At 43.0% G+C, this 24017-nt stretch overlaps 1 protein-coding gene across 9 annotated transcripts in view; it reads right to left on the minus strand.

Moving 5' to 3' along the window:
* Positions 1-20650, minus strand: part of amph (amphiphysin) — a 42965-nt gene extending 22315 nt beyond the window's left edge. For 8 of the 9 annotated variants that reach the window (XM_030074104.1, XM_030074099.1, XM_030074105.1 and 5 more), the window contains exons 1-11: positions 20540-20650; positions 16507-16587; positions 14762-14816; positions 13486-13580; positions 12878-12973; positions 12637-12744; positions 5325-5410; positions 4568-4643; positions 2881-2963; positions 2185-2323; positions 66-185 (exon numbers count right to left, since the gene is read on the minus strand). In XM_030074104.1, the coding sequence (XP_029929964.1) occupies positions 66-185; positions 2185-2323; positions 2881-2963; positions 4568-4643; positions 5325-5410; positions 12637-12744; positions 12878-12973; positions 13486-13580; positions 14762-14816; positions 16507-16587; positions 20540-20608 (1008 nt within the window). In that variant the 5' untranslated portion in view covers positions 20609-20650. The remainder of the gene's footprint in view (positions 1-65; positions 186-2184; positions 2324-2880; positions 2964-4567; positions 4644-5324; positions 5411-12636; positions 12745-12877; positions 12974-13485; positions 13581-14761; positions 14817-16506; positions 16588-20539) is intronic. The other variant, XM_030074097.1, reaches the window with a different exon arrangement.
* Positions 20651-24017: the final 3367 nt, after the last annotated feature.

The following is a 24017-nucleotide window of genomic DNA, read 5'->3' on the forward strand; positions in this document are numbered from 1 at the left end:
AGGGATATTCAAAATAGAAGTCAACCAGTTCAGGGTATCACAGTGAAGTCGTTGAGTCCACAGACCTGTGATGGTGAGGGTGCTGGTAAAAATTCACCTCCAAACAGGTCAATGATTTGCTCCTGTGCCACCTCCTTGGTAGGTGTGACCTTGGGGGGTGGAGGCACTGGTGGTCCCTTTTTAAGCTGGTTGAAGACAGAAGCCCCATTAGATCTGTCAGTTTCTGTTTGTTTATCCAGTGATCAAAATGTCTCTCTCTGCTCTAAATGTCCAATAGAATTCAAGTGGAGGATTTTCACTCTCTCTTTTACTGACATGTAGGATGCTAGCCATGCCAATTCTATAGCTCTACAAGAAAATAAAAAATGTCTAGTGATACAGAGTCTGAGGGGATTACAGAGGGTTCACTGATTATGATCAGTTTTTTTTTTTTTTTTTTTTTTTTTGTGGAAATCGTGGGTTTTACAGGAATGTGATAAACATGCTACTGCTGTTATGACTGTTTACTCTTGAGTGTACCATCAAGAGCTGATAATAGTATACTTAGGATTGGCCCAAACCTCATTGAATGGACTTCAAATACTCAAATGTTCATTCCCAACAACAGGTTTGAAACACAGGGTTAATAAATGCGGTATAAATCATATCCAGTGAGTGGAAAGTGTGCATCAATAAAGCTGCCAAGCAGATTTTACTTCACCGATACATTCAGATTTCAGATGACTGATCTAACTTCTGCTCTTGTACTATATAAATGGCTGCATTCATGGTTGCATACTTGTCAATGAATGTTCCCATCTGTCATTTTCAAATGATGCCAGACGCTGGCATCTTTCGTTCTGGGCAGAATCAATCCTTAACAGGTGGCGCTGCCCTGCCTGAGCCTGGACGCAGGACATTTGTAATGATAGGCAATTGATTTATTCGGGGGGTCAAGCATTTGGATCATATTTTTTTTTCATTTATGAATGAGTACATGAACTGTTTAATAGTTGGGGCCAATCCGAAATATAATATTACTATTACAAATATATCTATGACAACTAACAACATTCAACTGTTTCAGTAAACCACATACTGGAGAATGCATAGCTATACTAAGATAGAGTACCACCAACCAACAGTTACTTACCATGCCACAACACAAGCAATGAGCAGGAAGGGAAAACAAAGCATGAGACAAGACTAAAGATGCTTCTGGAAAGCATCACTTTGTTTTAAAGAGCTGGATTTTCATTATTTATCTTAAGGATATTTTTAAAGCAGAGGCAGGTGGGACTACATTTAACAGTAAATAACATTTTTGCTGGTGGATGACTAGAGTTGCCAGGACACCATACTTTCTCAGACATATGATTTCACATGACATAAAACATGTGCATACATATTTGTCCAAATAGATTTGACAAACATGTTATTATCATGAGAAAAATCTCATGACCTGTAAAATCAAGTGGAAAAGGCTCAGTGATATCCCACTCCCATTATATCTTACTATGTGCAATTTTCCACTTTAAAAGTACACGTTACATATTGACCCACCACAGAACACAAAGAACAAAATATGATTGTTACCTACTCACTCACCAAATAACACAGACAAAAGAAGTGAGCCGCAAAGAAAAACAGCCATGAAAGGTTAATGTAGAGCTGAAGGACATGTCTCCACCCTTTCCTAGTTAAGTTCCACTTTAATGTAAACAAGACAGAACTGCTTTACTGATTTCCCACAACTACCAGATTAAAGATTTAACATCTACAACTAGTACCTTGTTTCAGGCACATCAACTACGATATGAGGTAAGATAAAAATGTGTGTCGGACTGGCCCAGCGTGAAACTGCACAGCTGCTTCAAAGTCACAAGCAGAGATACCGGTAACCATGGCAACACTGTGTTTTTTTTTTTTTTTCACCACAAACCCCACAATGTGAGTTTAAATAGACATTTTGACATTTGAAAGTGATAGTATATGTAATATTTTTAATTATCTGTGAAATGTGTTTCAGTATGTAGACCTGACCCGGCTCAGTCTGTAGACCTGACACGGCTCAGTCTGTAGACCTGACCCGGTATTCACACACATCAGCAAAACGTCTCATCAGAAACAGTCCCACCCCCCACCCTCAAACTCAGAACTGTTGCATTGTTTTGGTCTTTGCAAAAGTGTCTGAGTGAGGGCTACCTGGGACGGGGATTTGGGCCGCGGTGGGCCCGGCGAGACAGGCCGGAGCATGTGGTTGGAGCTGGCGTCTGGACTCTCAGGTGGAGTTTCATCATCTGGGGGTGACGGGGTTCTGGCAAGCCGCAGAGGTCCTGAATCACTGAGGAGATGGAAGTAAATACATGAAATGACAGGGTTCACTGAATATCCACTAAGCGGTTAATTCCACACATACTGATGATGAGAAGCTGCACTCTGGTTTACATTCAGTTGTGCTGCTACTGCAGAAATTATGCTCGACTACAGAAACCTTCACTTCATCTGCAGGATGTCTCTCTCTAAATCATCACCATGAAATTGGAGATAATTTAGTGTCAGCTTTTCAGATATTGAGTTAAAACCACCTCCAACTTTCACAATATGGTATTGCTGATGGATGTTTTCAGCATAATTAAGTACACATAAAGAAGTCTTTTCCCAACAGATATGCTCATACTTCCAGTGGATTATCAGTCACCATGTTGCACTTCATTCAGAGAAATTTTACCAAACCACATCTGAAACCTCACAAGTCACTTTTGTTCAGCTGTCATCATGTTCACACCCCCCATCCTCCTCATGATCTGATCACACTGGGCCTTTGGATTACAGCATTTACCACTGATAACTGACATTTGACCACAGATTGTAACGTTGATTCATGGTTAACTTACTAACCTTGGTGCTCCTTGGATGGTGAACATTTTGTCAGAATGCTGCTCACTAAGCTTGGTCATCACTTCGTACAGCTGCTTGCACAGCTGGGAAGGGAACAGAGGAGACAAAGGTTGTAATTGTTAAATCCTCAGAATGACTATGGGTTAGTCATTTTGTCCTTTTGTGATGAAAACCATAAAACAGAGTTGAATACATTTCTGTACTGTTGCCCTGAAGGACGGAGAGACCTCCCCATAGCTCGACTGGCCCTCATTCCACTCATGTGATTGTAACGAATGTTTCTGATAAATTTGGCAGTAACAGATTTTGATGGCACTGAGAAACTCGTAACTGGGTTCTGACAGGAAGTAAGGCAACGTGTTTGCACGTGTTACCTTAATCTGATTACTCAGAACCCCCAGTACACATGCATCTCTCAAAGTTTTACCATGGTGACAGCAGATCTGTGGCCATTGACAGGGGCAAAGAAAGGTGACCCCCTGATTACCCTCAAACCTGGAACACACATCACTCTGTAATCTCACTGAGTGTTGCACATAGTTTTGGTTGCATTTGATAATAGATAATAATTAGAGTAACCATTTAGCTGTACACACATGATGAAATTTGCAATTCAGAAATGCAACCAAACTGTGTGGCCTAACCTACAGAGTGCGCTGAAGGGGGCAGCCGAAAAACAAAAAAATTGGCAGGTGGGTTGCAAATTCCACCCACTACAAAAAATGACACTTATTGGCACAAAAAATGACATTCACTGACCTCGAGGTGGTGCTGTAATAATCAAGTTTATGGTTTCACAATTACTTAATGTCAAAATGCATTTATTATTTTAACCATTCAAATCGTCTGTATCTTTGCTCAAATGGTCTGCCACTCAAAAAATGTCAGATTCTGTGATTTTTTTTCTCAGCTTTCTCAAAATCGTACTTTTGATATTCTGTCCAAAACCGCTGGATCAACTGTCCCAAATGTTTCATCAGGACCGCTCTGATCTTAAGTTGTTAAATTATTATTATTATTATTATTATTATTATTATTATTTTTAAATTATACAAATATACAAGCCAATCGGTTTGGACTAAGCACATTTAAAGAACACTGCACTGAATTTCTTGGTGGTGCCACAAATGTGATACATTTATATTTTGTCAATTCAAACAATTTTGTAACATTGTAACCAAACTATTTTGAAAATAGAACCCATTAGGTCAACCATATTGGATTTTCCACCATCTTGGATTTTCCAAAACCTTTTATTTCATACTCCTCCTAGATGAACACTCTCTGAACACAGGGACCTCTACAAATGTATGTTTCAGAATTGCGATACACATTGTACATGGAAAATCAATAAATATATGTGATAAGTCTTCTCTAATGAAAACACAAATATCATGCCATTTAAGAAAAAGATGGCATTTCAGACATACAACTAATTTGTGTAAATAACAAAAATATTTATCTGTCCTTATGATAGTTTGTAAAAATGCTTTTTCAGCAACACTTCTTTATTTGTTTTTGTTGTACATGTTATTTATTGGGCATTTCTGCTTTGTTAGACAGTGGAGAGCGAGGATACTGACGAGCAGCAAAGGGTTGGACTGGATTCAAACCCACATCCTGGAGAGCCACAGGGGCTGCCAGGACACTTGTAATGAAATGAAGACAGAACCCTGTCCCTCCTCACCAGAGAGATCTCGCGGTGGAACCTGGCCTCCAGGCTTGTGACGCTCTTGAATGTGGTGATGTAGAATCCAACCCGGCTACAAAATAGAAAATGAGTTGCTATGGTAACATATTGTGTCAAAGGTAGAAATCATATGAATAGTCATTGCATTTATTATTTTTCCTGTTCCAGTTAAAAGCTTCCAGTAAAAGCCATAGAGTGCCACGCTAAAATGACAGTGATCAGTTAATGACAGTAATAAATCAATTGAATTAAATTAATAAGTTGAACTGTCTACACCTGTAAGTTTATAACTGATCTGATTAACATTATCCAAAGCCAAATTAGCATGACTCATGAGTAGGCCACTCATGCAGGCCACATGCAGGTGGAATCAGCCATGCTCTGCTAGCACTAACACACACAGAGCCTGGCCAACACTGACCCATCACCAACATCTGTTTACAAAGAGCTAAAAATAACACAGAGCCTATAGAGCCTTCATGAAGTATGAACTACATCCATACACAAGGAGCTAAAGAAAAAGCCTCTGATGCTCTCACAACAGAGTAGCCTGAAGGCAGCAGCAGCACACACACACACACACACACACACACACACACACACACACACACACACACACACACACAAGCTTCAACCAAATGCTGTCTCATCTCTCTACTCTCAGTTTCTTAGATGCTGCATTGTCAGCTATCATTTCCTATTGGCAGATAAGACTGCATAATCTAACACAATGAAACCATGTGCGGTGACTCACCTGTCCCAGAGGGTGGGCAGTTCATCCTGTAGACCAACATTTAGTTCATCAAAAACTTTCTGAGCCTTTTTCAACTCATCCTCTGCCTAGGAAGTAAAATTAAAAACACCAAACAAATGTCAACCAGCTGCAGTACATCTTCCTGTGTTTAGTATAATATGGATTTAATGCTATTATCAAACATATACCACCTTATCTATATACTGCATATATTAAACATGTGAAACAGCTCTATTTTAACCACAGCTTTTTCTTTTAAAAGGCCTGTAAGGTAAAATGTTTGTACCTGACAAGTTTCGGCTGCCTTGCCTCCCCCCAGAGGCCCCCCCAAATGATTTGGTGGGGTTTTTTATATATATAATTTTTTTTTTTTTTTTTTTTTTACAAAAAGAATATGAATTTAAATAAATAATAATATAACCTGTCATTATTCACTTGAATATGATCATAAATCTGTTGGTTTCCCTTCACTTCACAGTGTAAGGTGGAGAGCACCATCAGTGCTTTGTTATCCAGTCCGTTCCACTTGTTCGTATAGACAATGCACACATTACTGAAAATCCAGTCCACGTTTTCACTGCTACCTTACACCCCGCCGGCATACACGGCATACGTGCTGCACACAGCTGACTGAGAGCAGCGTTAGGACAGCATGAAGCAGGGATATACCGTATTTCACCAATTAATCGCCCGGGCGTTTAATATGCAAAATCAACTTGGACCCCGGGCGTTTAAAAGAACCAGGCAGCTGTTCGCTGCAGGCCTTTATTTATTTTTGCACAGACCTGCACCAGGCCCTTATTGTGATGACAGTTACTGTCCAACATATTTACAGTCGGTCAATTTAAGATTACAGTACACCCTTTTTTCTAATGTTAGCTAGCGCTCTTATTTTGACAGAAAACGGAAGTGCCGCACAGTTATTGTGTGGCTAACTGTTTACTGCTGCAAAAATAAGGTGAACAGCCTTATTTTGGGTTACCTCAATATAGTGCAAATAATCGCCCCGGCGGTTATTCGGGTGGGCGTTTAATACACAAAATGGGTGCAGACCCCAGGTGTTTATAAGAACCCAGCGGCTATTTGCGGCCAGGCAATTAATTGGTGAAATACGGTACACAAGTTTTTCAAGAAAGTAAGTCGTTATCACTGCTGGTAGTAACAGTTAGTTAGCTACAGTCTCCAGCTAACAGCAGAAAGCTCTATATAATTTATCAACTAGGTGCTCCCCATTTTAATAAATAAAAACCTGGCTTGTGAATTAAATTGTTGGCATGATGTTGATTTCTGTCACTTGTTTTAGCTCTGAAAAAAGGGAGCGGAGCTCCTTGATGTATCACAAGTATCAGTACATAATAATGATGTACATAATAATGATATACTAATAATAATATCCAGACGCGGCACACTATGTATCGATAATGTCCCGATGGCAAATAGATTAGTATGTCTGCCTGACATGCAGGAGACTGGCAGTTTGATTCCCGGTCAGGACAACAAGGTGTTCCTACTTTATTACCTAATTTTGTTGTTGACAAAAACAATAAAGTGATTCTTATTATTCTGCCTGTCATTGGCTAGATGAAACGTACAGTGGCATTGAAGGTTTCTGTAATTTTCATTTCTGTGCTCTCACCTAAAACTGAACTGAAAAGTGACCTGGTGACTCTTTGTTATGTTTGTAGCCGCTAGCCTAGCCGTCTCCATATATTTCAAAGGGACCATTAGCTCCGCGGCTAACGCTACTTATTGAGTGTGTATTTTGACTTAAAAGTCTGGTGCTGGGTGCTTATATTGATTTGAAATGAACCGGAATGAATGTCAAATCCGAGATTATTGCATTGCATTGTATTATATTGACAAATGAAATGATATATTGATGCATGTCGCTTTTAATTGATTGATTGACTGATTGATCTTTATTATTATTGTATCACAATACAACAAAATTTTGTTTGGAGAAATCGAGTCCAGATAGCAGCAATAATAAATAAATAAAGTGCCATAAACATAACATTTAATGACAGATCTCTTGTAATGCACTTTTAACTGCACTAATTGAGAGTGCCCCTTCTTGTTATTTAAGCACTTGTTAATTATTCACACTGGATTTCAGTTAGAAATCCAGTGTGACACATACCACCTATCTCTCATTCTTCCCAAAATGAAATGATAAGTAGTGTCTCACAAGAAATCATAGAGCACATTGTGAAAGAATTAAAACAGGCCAGGATGTACTCTGTCAATGAGTAGGTTAATGTGAAAAATAAGGCATTTTTAAGCCTTGTTCTAACTTTATGGGGAGATACATACACCAACTGATTCAGATTCAGATTTAAACAAAGATTTGTGTGGTATACTTTGTTGCCATGGCCTTCCTATGTGCAGTTTGGGCTCATTCTCCATTCATGCTGATAGGCACCTGCACTTACTGATCTGAAATAGATGCCTAAAAGGCGTTACCAATATGGCCATTAAGTGAACAGCCTTGGCCTAAAAGGACTTTGATAGAACTACATGAGTGCTTTCAATTCCAGTGAGCCGCATACTAGGCCTATTGACCCTAATTAAGCATACACCCTTAATTGATTATACAGTGACTTGAATGCATTATGTTTTAAGTCTAAATTTTGATATTATAAGTCTCCTAAAAGTCCCCTGAAGGCACTATTTAAGGGGTTGTTTTTCAAAAATTTCTCATGAATATGAAACATTTCAGTCAAGGTGCACCTTATATGACTTATTTAACTTTAGCTTTTATTTAAGAGTCAAGATTAGAAAGTGGAGAGAGCCAAGAGACATATATATGAGCCAAATTAGCCAATTTTAAAGAATAGACTGAAGTAAAAACAAACAAACAAACAAACAAAAAAAAAAAAACAAATCTATTGGTGGCCTAAGACTTTTACAGTGTACAGTATCTTTGTTAAATCTGTCCAAAAATGTTGAAAAGCAATTTCTCAGTCTTTGTTTTCTGTCTGTGAAATTTTGTGCTTGAGCGCGTTCACTCACATCCTGTGCATCTCCTGGGGCTAAGCCCCCCCTGTCCTTAAAACCTAGTGACGCCCCTGGTTCACATCCATATTTAATCTGTCCCTGGCCCACTCTGTCGTCCCCACCTGCCTAAAAAAGTCCACCATCATCCCTGTGCCCAAAAAGACCAACCCAGCCGGTCTAAATGACTTCCGCCCTGTAGCTCTGACCTCCGTGGTGATGATGTGCTTTGAAAGACTCATCAAAGACTTCGGGCCCTATCTTGCGCCAGACTCCCTAAACCCGCTATTTGCGGATTTAGGATTTAGGAAGAGGCGTTCCCCCGTAAAAGTTGCTATCTTGTGCACCTCCCGCTATCCGCAAAACACCTCCGCTACCCGCTATATTATGAATAGGCGTGTTTTGGGCGTTACGCCAGTTAAACCAATCAGTGTGCCAGGTGCCATTGCCTTTAAGAGCAGGATGCGCTATCCTAAATCCTAAATCCTAAACCCGCGATGGAGAGAGGGAGGTAGATTTTCTCAGGGCTTCTACTGAGGCTAAAGCAAGTTGGCTTTATATACATATTATATATTATATTATAGGCGAGTTAATTCGGGAGGTGGAGCCACATGTGTCCAAGTGGACGTGTCACAAGGTTGTACTGATTGAGTAAAATCCCCGGGTCACACCACACACACACAAGAGGCAGAGGTGGAACTATGTGTAAACTAATTTATTGACAAGGTAGATTGGGCAAATAAAATATTAAAAATAAAAATATAGCACAGCTGCTGGCTTATGATGAAACAATAAAACGTGCTGGCGTAAGTGTCCAATTAAAACAGTCTTTCCTCTAAACAGTCTATATGAGTAATATACTCAGTCCATTCCGGCGGCGTCCCGGTATCAGTCCGACCGTGTGCATGGCGAGGCTCCGTCGGGGCGCGCATTGAAGCCGCCTGGGCGCGCTCTTGTAACAGCCCAAACTTTAGGGATAGCGGATAGCGGGTGGTCCTGACCACCCGCTATCCGCTATCCCTAAAGTGTGTGCGCAAGATAGCAACTTTAGGGAAAGCGCATGAAACACGCCCACGAACACACCTCCAGGCGCAAATGATGCAGTCGGCATAACGGATAGCGGGTAGCGGGTGGCGCAAGATACCGTTTAGGGATAGCGGAAGCTCCTAAATCCGCAATTTGCGGGTAGCGGGTAGTGGCAGCGGGTAGCGGGTGGCACAAGATAGGGCCCTCAATCTGTTCATCACTGCTGGACTCCCTGGACCCCCTTCAGTTAGCCTATCGCCCCAATAGGAGTACTGACGACACCATCACCCATGTCCTCCACTCCACCCTCTCCCACCTGGACACCGGTAAGGGGAATAAAGTGCGTTTGCTGTTTATTGATTACAGCTCAGCATTTAACACCATAGTTCCCCACAGACTGGTCACCAAGCTCAGGGACCTGGGGCTGAGTCCCTCACTCTGCTCCTGGGTTCAGAGCTTCCTGACTGGCAGACCACAGGTGGTGAAGGTTGGAGTCCACACCTCCAGCTCCCATACCTCCACACTGGCGCCCCCCCAGGCTGCGTACTGAGCCCTCTGCTATACTCCCTGTACACCTATGACTGCACAGCGACACACCGATCCAACATCACTGTGAAATTTGTGGATGACACAGTGGTGGTAGGCCTGATCTCTAATAACAACGAGACGGCCTATCTGGAGGAGGTGGAGCTGCTGTCTTCATGCTGTAAGGACAACAACCTTGACCTGAATGTCGACAAGACCAAGGAGGTGGTGGTCGACTTTAGGAGAGAGAGGCAGAGGATCCACTATGCACCGCTCAGAATCTAAGGGACCCCGGTGGAGAGAGTAAGCAATTACAGGTACCTTGGGGTTCACATCTCTGAGGACCTGACATGGACTACACACACCTCCACCCTGGTGAAGAAGGCTAGGCAGCGTCTGTACCACCTCAGGCGGCTGAGGAAATTTAAGATCTCCACCACGCTGCTGAAAACCTTCTACACTGCCACAGTGGGGTCTGTGCTCTCTGTGAGCATCACCGCCTGTTACGGCAGCTGCAGCTCCCAGGACAGGAAGGCCCTGCACAGAGTGATCCGATGTGCTGAGCGCATCACCCGCACAGCACTGCCCTGCCTCCAGGACATCTACACCCACACAGCACCGCCTCCAGGACATCTACACCCAGCGGTGCAGGTCCAGGGCAAGTCAGATTTTAAAAGACACTCATCATCCCAACCACAGACTGTTCGAGTGGCTGCCCTCAGGCAAGCGGCTTCGCTCCATCAAAGCCCGGACTGAGAGGCTGAGAGGGAGCTTCTTTCCCCAGGCCACACGGATCTTGAACTCATAGCACAGCTCAGTCCACAACACCACCTGCATGCAGTATCAGACAGCTCAGCACCTCACTATCCCCTGTTGTCTGATACTCACCCCCCAATTTTATTTTATTTTATTTTATTATTATATTATTATTATTATTATTATTATTGTTGTTGTTATTATTTTATTCATGCATGTGACGAATAAATCTTGAATCTATTATTATTATTATAATTATTATTATTATTATTATCATTATAAGAAGTAGTAGTGGTAGTAATAGTTATGTATTCAGTTGTTCTTTGTTCATACTATTTTCTCATTCCAAAGTAAGACAGGGACATTTTCAACAGGAATCCACATCTACCCCCTCTGAGTTTCTGAGTCCTGCCATCAGCAGGGGCAACAAATCCATGTCACCATCGACGTCTACGCCCGTCCCACAGACTGTTTCCAGTGTTGGACAGCACAACCTTGGACCCTGGATGATGGACTAAACGTGCACAGGCAGAAGGACAATCTCCTTGAACTCAATCTCCTTGCTGAATTTCAGTTTGTATAGGAAAACAAATTGTGTTGTATGCTGTGCATTAGATGCCAGTGTCAGGTATGAGGTGTGTGCTGTGTGGGAGGGGCAGAGCTGAAAGAGCTACAGTCAAGTTTCATGCTGGAGATCCAGTGAAACATTTAGGGAAACTGCAGGCACCATGCACAGTTTTCATGTGTTTTGCTTTTTGTTGTGTGTGTGTCAAACTGAGGATTTGCACTTCAAAACAGATCTGAATTAACTGAACATCTCTGTTCCCACTGTGATGTGACAATATATACTGGTGATGAGTTCTGAATATATGATACAGCAATAATTAATGAATTGTTAAAGAAAGGATTTTGAGAAGGAAAAGTGATATAACTGAATGTGTTTTGAAACAAAAAGCACTGTTATCGAAACTTGATTACAATAAACACAGAAATGTGGTCCCTAACCCTGGTCATCAGCTCTCTATCTGGCCCTCGGAACAAAAACCCGCCCTAACCCTAACCCTACCCCGCCCTAACCCTAACCCTAACCCACTTTAGTCCATCTTCAGCATCCCATTTCTCCAAGTCTGCTCTGAGCCTCTGGAGACTTAAGGTGGCTGTCACATCACCAGGGACAGTAAGTACCTGGCGTCTGCCTGCCAGATGAGGTTATGGTTGCTCTGTGTCCTAATGTGGCCTTCAGGTGCTTCACCTGAGTTTCACCTGAAGTGGACAACTGAATTCATTTGTTTCGTGTTAGGAATGGCTATAGGCAGGTGATCTGGATTCTCCTGGATATGCATCAGCAGAGGTAATGCATTCTTTCCTGTTCCCTTGTGTGGCTGCAGACATTTTCCACACACCAACATCTTTCAGTCACCTCAGCATCTGGTGGGGGGGGTCATGGTAACCCCATGGTAACCCCTTCAAGCTGGCCTCACCTGGTGATTAGGTGAGATATTGCACATGGACCTACAACAACATGGCAGCATCTGGCAGCCATGGCACGTGAAAGAAATCTGCTTCTGGAAATAGTTTGATCACCTCTAAAGTCTGTACACAGTTCACAAGTTTGGTTTGGGAGTGTGTCTTAAATAATCACATAATAATAAATAACCACTTCTGTGAAGATCAGCTCTTAAACTAAGCCTGAGCTAATTCTACTCAGCTGCAGTGTCTAAAACAATTCTCCATGTGACATTCAAGCTGTGAGTGAAGGTGATCTCATCAGGTGACCTTCCACCAGCCAACAGTCTGACTCACCTGCTTCAGGTCAGACATGTTGGACAGACCCTGCTTGTCATGTTTTTGTTTTGAAGTAAGATGATTTTTATTTTTACATCCCTTTGTTTTTTTTTTTTCCTTTTTGCATTTTCATATATCACTTCTGTTTTATCTTTGTGCAGACAAATATGTAATTCCTGTCAATTCTTTATGAAACTAAGTGGCATTTGAAACACCCATGACTGACCTTCATCATCTTGCGGTCATTCCTGATTCCAGAAGCCTGCAGGGTTTCCAGGTGGTGGCGAGCGCTGTCATAATCAATGAGCTTCCTGCTTCTCTTGGCCACCCGATTCTGACAGAGAAACAATCAATCAATCAGACTTGAGATTACAAAGAATCAGGAATTCTAATATGGACTCCAGGGTAAAAAAAAAAAAAAAAAAAAAAAAAAAATCAGGTTTTTCCTGTGAAAGGTGAAGCAGCACCTTGAGGTCTGGAAACTGCAGGAGGTATCCATCCAGGTTGAGGAGTGTGGAGTCTACTAGTTTGTTATGGAAATCTTCCCATAATGCATCACAATCCTACAACGAAACAGACATTTTTCATTTTGTTAAAGCTAGACTCTTACAGACACGGAGAATGAATGATGAATCTAAAACTGTAGAGTTCTATCAGTCTGTTGGCTCTGCAATACAAAGTCAATTTATTTCCATTTATTTTGTGTTGAGCTAATTAAAAAGATCTCATTGTTTGGTTTGTAGATGCTTGGTATTCATATTTAAATTGATTTTAATATATTTACATTTCTGTTTATCTCTGTTAGTTTCATCAGGTTGCTTTGCTGCATTTCTTTGAGGTGTGAAGGAAATTTCCACCTCATCAAGCAACTGGAACCACTGTACCAGCCCACTAGCATTCTGGGCAGCGTTCTGGGCAGAAATGAAGCTGGTCTGAATGAAGAGGCCGAGCTTCCTCATATGTTATTCTGTCATTTTAACAACCTCTTGTAATTGCTTAAGGGCAAGCGACTAATTAGCATTAAACTCATCAGTATCATCTTTCAAGCCAATAAGTGAAAAGGAGAGACATCCACCTTCCCGATAATCATGACGTCATCCTTCCCGTGCCAGTCCGGCTCGTAAACCTCATGCAGAGACTCTGTCAGGTTTATGGAGGCCTGCTGCATCCCTGCAGGACACACACACATCAACATGCTGCTGCTAGCTAGCCTGCTGCGAGGCTAACGTACTGTGATCCTAACATGCTGTGAGGCTAACATGCTGTGTAACTGAAGCTAACTTCCTGTTTCTGATCCTGCTTCAGTACAGCTACAGACCTGTCTACTGCTCTCTGTTCTCCCTTAGGTCCTCATCTGTTCCCTAAGCTCCCATCTGACATCAAGACTGTTTCATGTTGATAAACGTGTTGACAGGAAGTGTTTGAGTCAGTATATATTCAGTGGCACACGTCATCTCCATGGTAACCAGCTAGGAAAGATGGCTTCCAACTAAAATATGTTTTAAAAATATATTTCAGTTTCTCTCCTTTTGAAATCAACATTCTGTGTAGAACGTGACTGGTGAACTTAAAGAATAGCCAAGGCACACAGTTCTGTTGAAAAAAATATTCCAAAAGTGTTTATTATTGGGGTGGCGTGGCTCAGGAGGTAGAGCCGTCATCTGGTAACCGGAAGGTTCCTGGTTCGATCCCTGGCTCCTCCAGAGTGTGTCAAAGTGTCCTTGAGCAAGATACTGAACCCCTCACTGCTCCTGATGGACAGCTAGGCGCCTTGCATGGCAGCCTCTGCCATCAGTGTGTGAATTTGTGTGTGTGAATGGGTGAATGTGAGGCAAAACATTGTAAAAGCGCTTTGAGTGGTCAGTAGACTAGAAAAGTGCTATAGAAATGCAGTCCATTTACCATTTTATTATTCCACAGCCCTAACCCTAACCCTAACCCTAATACAACCCTAACCCTAAGTACAATTAACAAACGTGAGTGAGCCTTCATCAGGCTGCAGCTCTAATCTGGAGCATTCATCCGGCATTTAAATATTAAATAGGCACAACAGTGAGCCTTAGCTGTTCTTTACTCTACACAAGATGTTTGTTTAAAAAGGAGAGGAACTTAAACGAGGAACTTAAACATATTTTCCATTGATCTCAGTTTCTGGCTGATTTTTTCATTGAACTTTTTTAGATATTTGATTTGGCAGAGGATGAGGAAGACAGATGACAGAAAGACAGACAGACAGACACGTCTTACAACCTGAGCCCTCCGACCCCAACAGTGCCCCGCGTCCCGCCCTCTCAGCGCCCCGCCCCCTCACTACAGTCATCAGATGTGTGTGTGTGAGTGTTGGGGTTTACCTTTAATGGCAGTCATGTAGGCCTTCATCTCTCTCTGTAACCTGGAGCCCTCAAACTGATGGAACACACACACACACACACACACACACACACACACACACACACACACAGAGTGACATATCAGCATACAGCAGCTATCCATAAACCTCACATGCACATCTCTTTGGATAACAATGTCGGCCAGATGCGAACTCCTCAAGAGAGTTGTTTAGGTTGTTTAGGTATGTCTAGGTACGGTATCTGGACAAAAGTATTGGTCCACCTCCATGTTCCACCTGCAGGAGCTTCTCTGAGCTCCCATCCTAAACCCAGAGACATTAATATGGAGTTGGTCCTTTGCAGCTGGAACAGCGTCCACTCTTCTGGGAGGCTTTCTGCCAGATGTTGGAGTGTGTCTGTGGGAGTTTCTGCTAGATGTTGGAGTGTGTCTGTGGGAGTTTCTGGAGCTGCTATGCACACTGGGGCTCAGTCATGCTGGGACAGGAAAGGGCCTTCCTTCCCCAAACTGGTCCCACAGAGCTGGAAGCAGAGAATTGTCCAAAATGTGTCGGTGAGCTGAAGCGTTCAGATTTCCCTTCAGTGGAGCTGAGGGGCCGAGGCCGAGCCCAGAAACACCAGCCCACAGCGAGACCCCTCCTCCAGCAAACTGCACAGTCGGCACAATGCGCTCAGGCAGGGAACGTTCTCCTGGAGGCGGGGAACGTTCTCCTGGAGGCAGGGAACGTTCTCCTGGAGGCGGGGAATGTTCTCCTGGAGGCGGGGAACGTTCTCCTGGAGGAGGCAGGGAACGTTCTCCTGGAGGCGGGGAACGTTCTCCTGGAGGAGGCAGGGAACATTCTCCTGGAGGCGGGGAACGTTCTCCTGGAGGCAGGGAACGTTCTCCTGGAGGCAGGGAATGTTCTCCTGGTGTTCCCCAACCCAGACTCGTCCATCAGACCGCCACATAGAGGAGCCTGATTGGTCGCTCCACAGAACATGTTTCTGCCGCTCCAGAGTCCGGCGGCGGCGTGCTTTACGCTGCTCCGTCCGTCCTCCGTCGTGCTCGGTGATGTGAGGCTGGCGTGCGGCCGCTCGGCGTCGTGCTCGGTGACGTGAGGCTGGCGTGTGGCCGCTCGGCGTCGTGCTCGGTGACGTGAGGCCGGCGTGCGGCCGCTCGGCGTTGTGCTCTGCGAGGTGAGGCTGGTGTGCGGCCGCTCGGCCATGAAGCTCCCGGCTCAGTTTCTGTGCTGATGTTGATGCCAGAGGAGGTTTGGAGCTCTGCAGGTACTGAGGTGGCAGAGCGTCGGACTCTTTTACGCACTATGAGCCTCGGCGACCCCGCTCTGTAACTTTACGTGGTGCCGCCCCCTGGTGGCCGAGTCGCTGTGGTTCCTAAACGCTTCCACTTTGCAATAATCCCACTTCCAGCTGATGGTTGAATATCTAGGAGGGAATAAACTTGAGCAGCTGACTTGTTGCAGCAGTGGCTTCCTGTTCCATCACTATTCCAGCAGCACCTGGAACTCAGTGAGCTCTTTAGAACCAGACATTCTGTCACTGATGTTGGTAAAGGCAGACTGCATGGCTAGCTGCTGGAGGTTACACACCTGTGGTAACGGGACTGAATGAAACACCTGGATTCAATGACTTGGAGGTATGGCCCAATACTTTTGTACTCATAGTGTATGCATCATCCAAATATAAAACAAATATAAAACTGTTCTATAGTTCATTCATCATTGAAGGTTAATTCCATCTGTTCTCACCTCCTGCCTCTTGAAGTTGATGACGATTTGTTCAAACTGCTCATCTTTTGTCTCGTCTGCCTTCCCCAGTTTCTGCAGTACCTGCACACACAGTCAAACCAGGTCAGAACCTCGGTCCTGAAAAACACCTTTACATCCACAAAAGGAAATGTTCAGTCAGCCCAGGGGCCCGCCTTGAGATGCTGATTGTGTATTTTCATGATTAATTCAATGTTGAAGAGTGTAGTTTTACAGTCTGCCAGGTGGTGGCAGTGCACTGCTACCTACTGGTCACACCCATTAAATGTTAAAGAGATCACAAGGAAGCACCGCGGAGGAGGCATATGCCTCTATATCAACCAAAGGTACTGTAAGACGTGTTGTGAGAGAGACAATATGCACACCCGATATTGAACTGTTGTTGGTCTCTCTTTGACCGTTTTATCTGCCCCAGGAATTTCAACAACTCTTCTTTACGATTGTTTACATTCACCCGAGGGCTAACGCACAGCTGATCACTGACGTCACTCACAGGCTTGACTCAATCTGTGCAGAGTCAGCTAAATTTATCCTTGGAGGTTTTAATCACTGCTCCTTGAAAAAGACTATGTGGACATATGAACAATATGTGACCTGTGCTACGACTCTGAAAAACTCTATGCTGAATTTATGTTATGGATCTGTGGGGGGAGCTTATAAATCTTTCCCTATGTCCTCTCTTGGAGCGTCATACCACAATTGTGTGTAATGGCCACCTACAAACCTCTTAAAGCGCATGGAGTGTCTAGAGAAGAGTTAAAATCTGGTCAGTGGAGGCTGTCTCATCTCTCCAGGGTTGTTCTGAGTGCACAAATTGGGACTGTTTCTTTCCTGTTGTTTGTGATGCTGATGATGCTGATGTTGATATTGATGAAGTTTCAGATGCTGTAGCTTCTTATATTACCTTTCATGTGGACTCCATTATACCTACCAAAAAGGTTACTATATACTCTAAAAACAAACCTTGGGTGACCAAGAAACTTAAATCGGTGATTAACAAAAAGAAAAGAGTCTTTTACTTGGGAGACACCCTTGAGAGGCAAAATGTCTCCAGTGAAGTCAGAAATGAAATAACCAAGGCCAAAATTGATTACGAAAATAAAATAGAAATGCAGTTCAGCAATGATAACTTGAGAACTGCCTGGCAAGGCATCAAGTCAATGACTTCTGTTGATCACCACCCAAATGCAGCAAAGGATACCATTATGATTATTGGGGTTGATAATGCCAATCTGCCTAATTGTTTTAACTCTTTCTTTTCTCGCTTTGAAAGGCCTGGTGGCACTGTTCATAACAGTTCTAATGTAAGAGATTGTTCTCCTCCCTATGAATCCCTGGCTATAACACAGGAGCAGGTCACATCCTTACTTAGGGCAACGAATATTAAGAAGGCTGCTTCAGATATATATTGACAGCTGTAAGCTGTCCACATCTTGGAAGACCTCCATTATGATTCCAATACCAAAATCCAAGCAGGTCAGAGAATTAATTGACTTCGGGCCAGTCACTCTGACGTCACTGATAATGAAAAACTTTGAGAGGATCTTGAAGGAGGAAATTGTGTCTTTGGTTGCTGGCAAACTAGACCCCCTGCAATTTGCATATCAGGTGGGAAGGGGGGTGAATGATGCCAAACTTTTTATCTTAGACAAGATCTACAAGCATCTTGAGAAACCCAACTCCCATGCAAGACTTTTGTTTGCCGATTTCTCATCTGCCTTCAACAAGATGCAACGGCACGTTTTAATCAATCATCTTGATGTGTTTTTTAATTGACCTCATCAGCTATGTTCGCTGATTTTTAACTTTTTAACAGAGGAAACAGAGTCAGTCAATGGAACCATGTCAGAGGTTCTGATATCTAATACAGGGTTAGGGTTGCTCTTTATCTTATATACAGACAGCGGCAGGTCTGTTATGGAGGACAGCTATTTAGTTAAGTTCTCTGATGATACTGTTCTCTTGTCCCTTTTGGAGGGTTCATGCTCAAGTAACAGCAACGCTGTCTCTGCCTTTGTCAGCTGGTGTGACAAAAATTGTCTTGACTTGAATGTGTCTAAAACGAAAGAACTTGTGGTCAATTTTAGCAAGAACCAAAGCAAACCTGCTGTTAACTTCACCCACGGCATGTCTGTTTTATAAGTCCTTCATCGAAAGTCTTCTGACTTTTTTGTTTATCTGTTGGTTTAATGGCACGTGTGTGAAGGACGAAAACTGTCTGAATAATATTGTGAAGGTGTGCTTCAAAATAATTGGGGTGCGGCAGGAAGATCTGCCATCCCTCTGGGACAAACGAGTGGTCAAAAAAGCAAAGGGTGTTACTGAGCAGCATGACCACATCCTAGCGGCGACCTTCAGCTCATGCCCTCAGGAAGTTCCACTCAGGAAAACCAACCGTTATTCTAGATCTTTTATCCCATCTGCGATCAGACTTTTAAACCTAGATCAATCCATGTGGGAATGAATCCTTGATCCTTGATTTCTTAGATAGTATGTTTTAAATTGTTGTTTCTTCTTTCTTTCTGCACCTTGCACTTTGTACTCGTTGATCCTTGGGAGACACAAGACGCCTGCGTGTTATCTCTCTAACCTTAACCCTAACCCTATCTCTGACCATGTTAAATTGTTAATGTTGATTGAATTGAAAATGTTAGAAATCTTGAGGAGGAGCACAGAGAGAGGAGAACCCACTCCTGCCAGACAGGTGGGCAACAGGTGATGATCAGGTGAGACCATTACAGACATTACAGTCATAAAGCAAATGAAAGAAAACACAACAGCACACACACACACACACACACACACACACAGTCAGTTGTTGAATCATTTCCGTGCTGTACGGCCTCAGCAGTGTCTGATACTGAAGTTTAATAAATAACATCTACACACAGTGACAGATGTAACACATCAGCAGCAGCATTATATATATCATTAGATTTATAATTTTGAAATTTTATATTACATTATGCTGTATTATCTTATATTACGTAATATAATATAATATAATATATTTATATAATATAATATAATATAACATATTATATTATATTATAGCAAACAGCCAGTGTGTAACAGCTTCCGATGCTCCTGGGATGGAGCTCCGTTCAGCACCACGGACAGCTCAGCTAACTGCTAACAGGCTAACAGGCTAACTGCTGCTGGTTTGTTTCAGGGAGATATTAAAGGAAATCCAATCCTCTTACTGAGAGAGAGAGAGAGAGAGAGAGAGAGAGAGAGAGAGAGAGAGAGAGAGAGAGAGAGAGAGAGAGAGAGAGAGAGAGAGAGAGAGAGAGAGAGAGAGAGAGAGAGAGAGAAAGAGAAAGAGAGAGAGAGAGAGAGAGAGAGGGAGAGAGAGAGAGAGACAGAGAGACGGGGGGGGGGGGGGGGGGGGGACGGAGTGGATGAAAGACGTGACAGCAGCTTCTTTATACACACGTGTGTGTGTGTGTGTGTGTGTGTGTGTGTGTGTGTGTGTGTGTGTGTGTGTGTGTGTGTATGTGTGTGTGTGTGTGTGTGTGTGTTCGTGGGGGTGACAGTGGACATGACAGATGAACTGATTTCTGTTTCCTGTGAGAAACATAAAACTGGTTTGAAAAAGCTTCACCTTCTGACCTTGAAGGAAACAAACACCTGACCTGTAACTCCACCTGTCCAATCACAGCTCAGCTCACATCAACAACACCACGGGCCTTTGATCGGCAACATGACGTCATCAGCAGTAAAATGGACTATTTCTCTTAAATGTCTCGCTCAGTCCGCCATTGACACGCACCTAACATGATCAGATCGATAACGTGATCAGATCTGTGACATGATCAGATCTAACCTGACCAGTCCTAGTAGGTCCATCTTCCTCCTCCTCCTCCTCCTCTCCGTCCGCAGCGGCTCTGCGCTGCAGCTCAGGCCGCAGCTCCTGCAGCCTCCTGCGGCCAGCAGCACCGCACCGCCCCGCCGCTGCCCGCAGGAGCACCGCCGGACCCCCGCACCCCCGGAGCTCCCGCACCCCGCCTCTTACCTTCTCCTGCGCGCGGTTCAGTCTCTTCTGGACGTTTTTGGCGAAGATTCCAGTCTTGATGTCGGCCATGGCTGCGGGATGAGAAACGGATTACCGACGAGCTCCGCTGACGGGGGGGGAGGGGCGGGGAGCAGGGGGCGGGGCTTACAGCCTCATCACCCAATCACACGAGCCGGATGTTATTCCCGGCGAAGGAAACACAACCTCTGATAAGAATGACATGTTTACACGCACACGCACGCACACACACACACGCGCACACACACACACACACACACACACACACACACACACACACACACACACACCTTATTTTCTTTCTCTGTGTGGGGGCTCGGTTTATGACGACTGTGGTTAATGTGGTTTGTACTGAAAAACTGCCAAACAAAATGCACATGCTGTCAACTCCTGCAGAGGACTAAATAAATAAATAAATTGGCTTTGCTCAGAAAGGATGTACATTTTATACACATTCAAATGCTGTTTAAATTTGTTTTTTAAATAATGAAATATGCTATATTTATTAATACCATTTAAAATATTTTTTTTAATTTTTTCATAAATTACTTCTCTCATTATGCATGTTCTTACTTTCATAGTGTCATACTGTTTTTTATGTATTTATTTTGTTTCATGTTTTCGTATTTTCAGTGTTTCGTTACTTTTATTTTTATTCTGTCCCCACCAGAATAGTCGGGTTGATCGTTCAACATGAAAGTGGATATGGATATAAAATGGATATCTGCACAGCCTGAGAGCAGCCACTTGGTGGCAGCCTTGTAAAGAAGAAGTTCCTGTCCACATTTCCTTGTTCCTTTAAGTTAGAAATCCAATTATTTCTGTCAGCTTATAAATATGATTTTTTTTAATGTAAAATTATCTTGTAAAATGTTTTATTTCCATTTTCTTTTTCCAGCTGTGCTGCTGGAGAAACATCATCAGTGACATTTTCTTGATTTTTCTGGATGAAGAAGTTTTGCCAACAAGATTTTGGAAAAGTTATTTCTCCAAGTTCCTGACCAGAGGCCTGTACCATAAAGCTGGATTTGGGCTTAGCGAGCTAACTTCAGGCTTAACCCTGCTGGGTTTTCTGTACCACGAAGGTGCTTTACTTTTTATTGGGGTATATTGCCATGGTAACATACGCTGAACATCTCACCTGCTCTGGAGCAGGTTAAGTTCAGGATAAGAGCTCAGCAGGTATAAAATTCCCACCTAGTGACAAATCAGGTCTCTTGGAAAATGGCCTGCCCATTTGATGAGAACCCAGTGGATCAAGGTGCACAACTTGTGCACCTTTTTTTCCCAAGTTAGGCTGAGCATTTTTTCCCTTTCTTCTTCTTCTTTTATAAAATAAATACATTTTACCTAGACTTCTTATTTTAATCCTGTTTGTTTTTCTCTCACATTTTTTGAAGTTTGAAGAGAAGAAGGAATTCTTCTTCTTGTTTTTTTTTTTTTTTTTACTCATGACTCTACACTGTCCAACCAAAAATTGATAGTATAGACTGACGTAGTGATTTTAAAAAATATTTTTTGAAAATAAATGAGGGGAATTTAATTCAGAGGGTTAAATAAAAGCCTGATAAAATACACGCCAGCCTCCGGGCTCCTTTAGGTTTCCATTAGTTTGCTCATATTTAGTATTTAGGGTGTCTGCCCTGAAAAGTCCACATGAGAGTTGATGCCAAATGTTTTACAGTCTTTAAGTGACAGTGAAATAATATTTCAACCAGCAGAATAAACACGAGGCGTCAGATAGTTCATAAAATGAAATATCAAAATCAGTTGAATCAAAGGGCAAACTGAGGGCAGACCTCCATCAAGGGTCGCCCCTCACTGTTAGAGAGGGCCAATTCCTCTGCAGGAGTGTATGGCTGAGTGGGAGACACATTAATTTATTGAACACACAAATGTTTCTGTAGTCAGATCTACTCGTGCTGTCATGGTGGGGAAGTAATTTTATAATCCCACTAATTCATGCATTGACACAGTTGGCAATTTTTTTTGCCAGCATCCCTTGTGGCTTTTGGCAGCTGCAACTGTGTTGCTTTTTGCCTGGATGATGGATTTATATTCCTCGTATTTATTTCAGATTATTGTCTGCTCCTCCGCCATAAAGTATGCGGCTCAGGTGGATTTTTCCATGTCTGCAATTGGTCATTTGCAGCAAACACCGCCATTTTTATGTGAGCGCACACAGATCTAGATTGGAAAACCCTGGGTTCAATTAGCAAGTTGATAACCGGCTTCTTGGTACCAAAAATCAGGATTGCGGATGTCTGGTTAAGTGAAGCCAGATAACAAAGAGAAACCCCGGGTATGTTAATCCAGCTTTATGATACAGGCCCCCGGTAGGGCCTTGCATTATTATTATTATTATTATTATTATTATTATTATTATTATCCTCTTCATTATTATTATTATTAGCATCTTCATTATTATCATTATTATTATTGTTGTTGTTGTTTTTGTTGTTGTTTCTATAGGTAGAGCAGGAGGCTTGAACACTCAATGGGGAGTTCACAACAGTTTTTGTATTAAGGCCATGTAAATATTCTTTAATCCTGTAAGTGGAGTTTAGTTCAGATCGATGCTGCCTGCTTTTGTTAATTTTCTGCAAATGTATACCTCTAAATATAAAAGTACTTTACCTGACCAAAGGCCCAGGTTACAATGAAAATATAAAACACAACACGACGTCTGTGATTTGGTCCTGCATGATTTGCGAGTCATAAGAGTAAAGTTAAATCAAGTTTCATTAAAGTTTTCCCTATCATGTCGTTTTTGCAATTAAAGCCTGTTAGTGATTGTGTTCAGTGGAACTCGTGTTATCTCAGACTTCACCATTGTGTTCGCTGAAAACAAAACAAAGGATCAAAAAATGCTATATGGAGGTAGAACTGTGAGTTTTCAGTCTTACATCTGCAGATTAACAGGAAATTTCACCCTCAGAAAAGACCGTTAGTGGGTGTTTTTGCACGCACCTGACCTGTGATGTGAGCAAATCCACACCGACCGTGACCAACTCTGACCCAACCCTGATCCGATCTAACCCCAACCCCAAACCAACCCTGACCCAACCTGACCCTAAACCAACCCTGGCTCGACCTGACCCTGACCAAACCCCGACCCAACCCCGACCCTAACCCGACCCTGACCCCAACACTGACCTGACCGGATCCAACAATGTCCTCTATCCTGACTGAACCCTGACCCAACCCCAACCCAAACCAACCCTGACCTCTATCCCGTCCTGACCCAACCCTAACCCAACCTGACCCAACCCCAACCCTGACCCCGATCTAACCCCACCCCAAACCAACCCTGACCCAATCCCAACCCTGACCCAACCCAAACTCTAACCTGACACCAACCTTGACCTGACCCAATCCCAAGCCAACCCTGACCCGACCCAGACCCAACTGCAACCCTGACACAACCCGACCCGAAACCAAACCCTAACCCAGAACCAAT

Source organism: Myripristis murdjan, chromosome 17, assembly GCF_902150065.1.
Source record: "Myripristis murdjan chromosome 17, fMyrMur1.1, whole genome shotgun sequence".
In the NCBI taxonomy this organism is placed as follows: domain Eukaryota; kingdom Metazoa; phylum Chordata; class Actinopteri; order Holocentriformes; family Holocentridae; genus Myripristis; species Myripristis murdjan.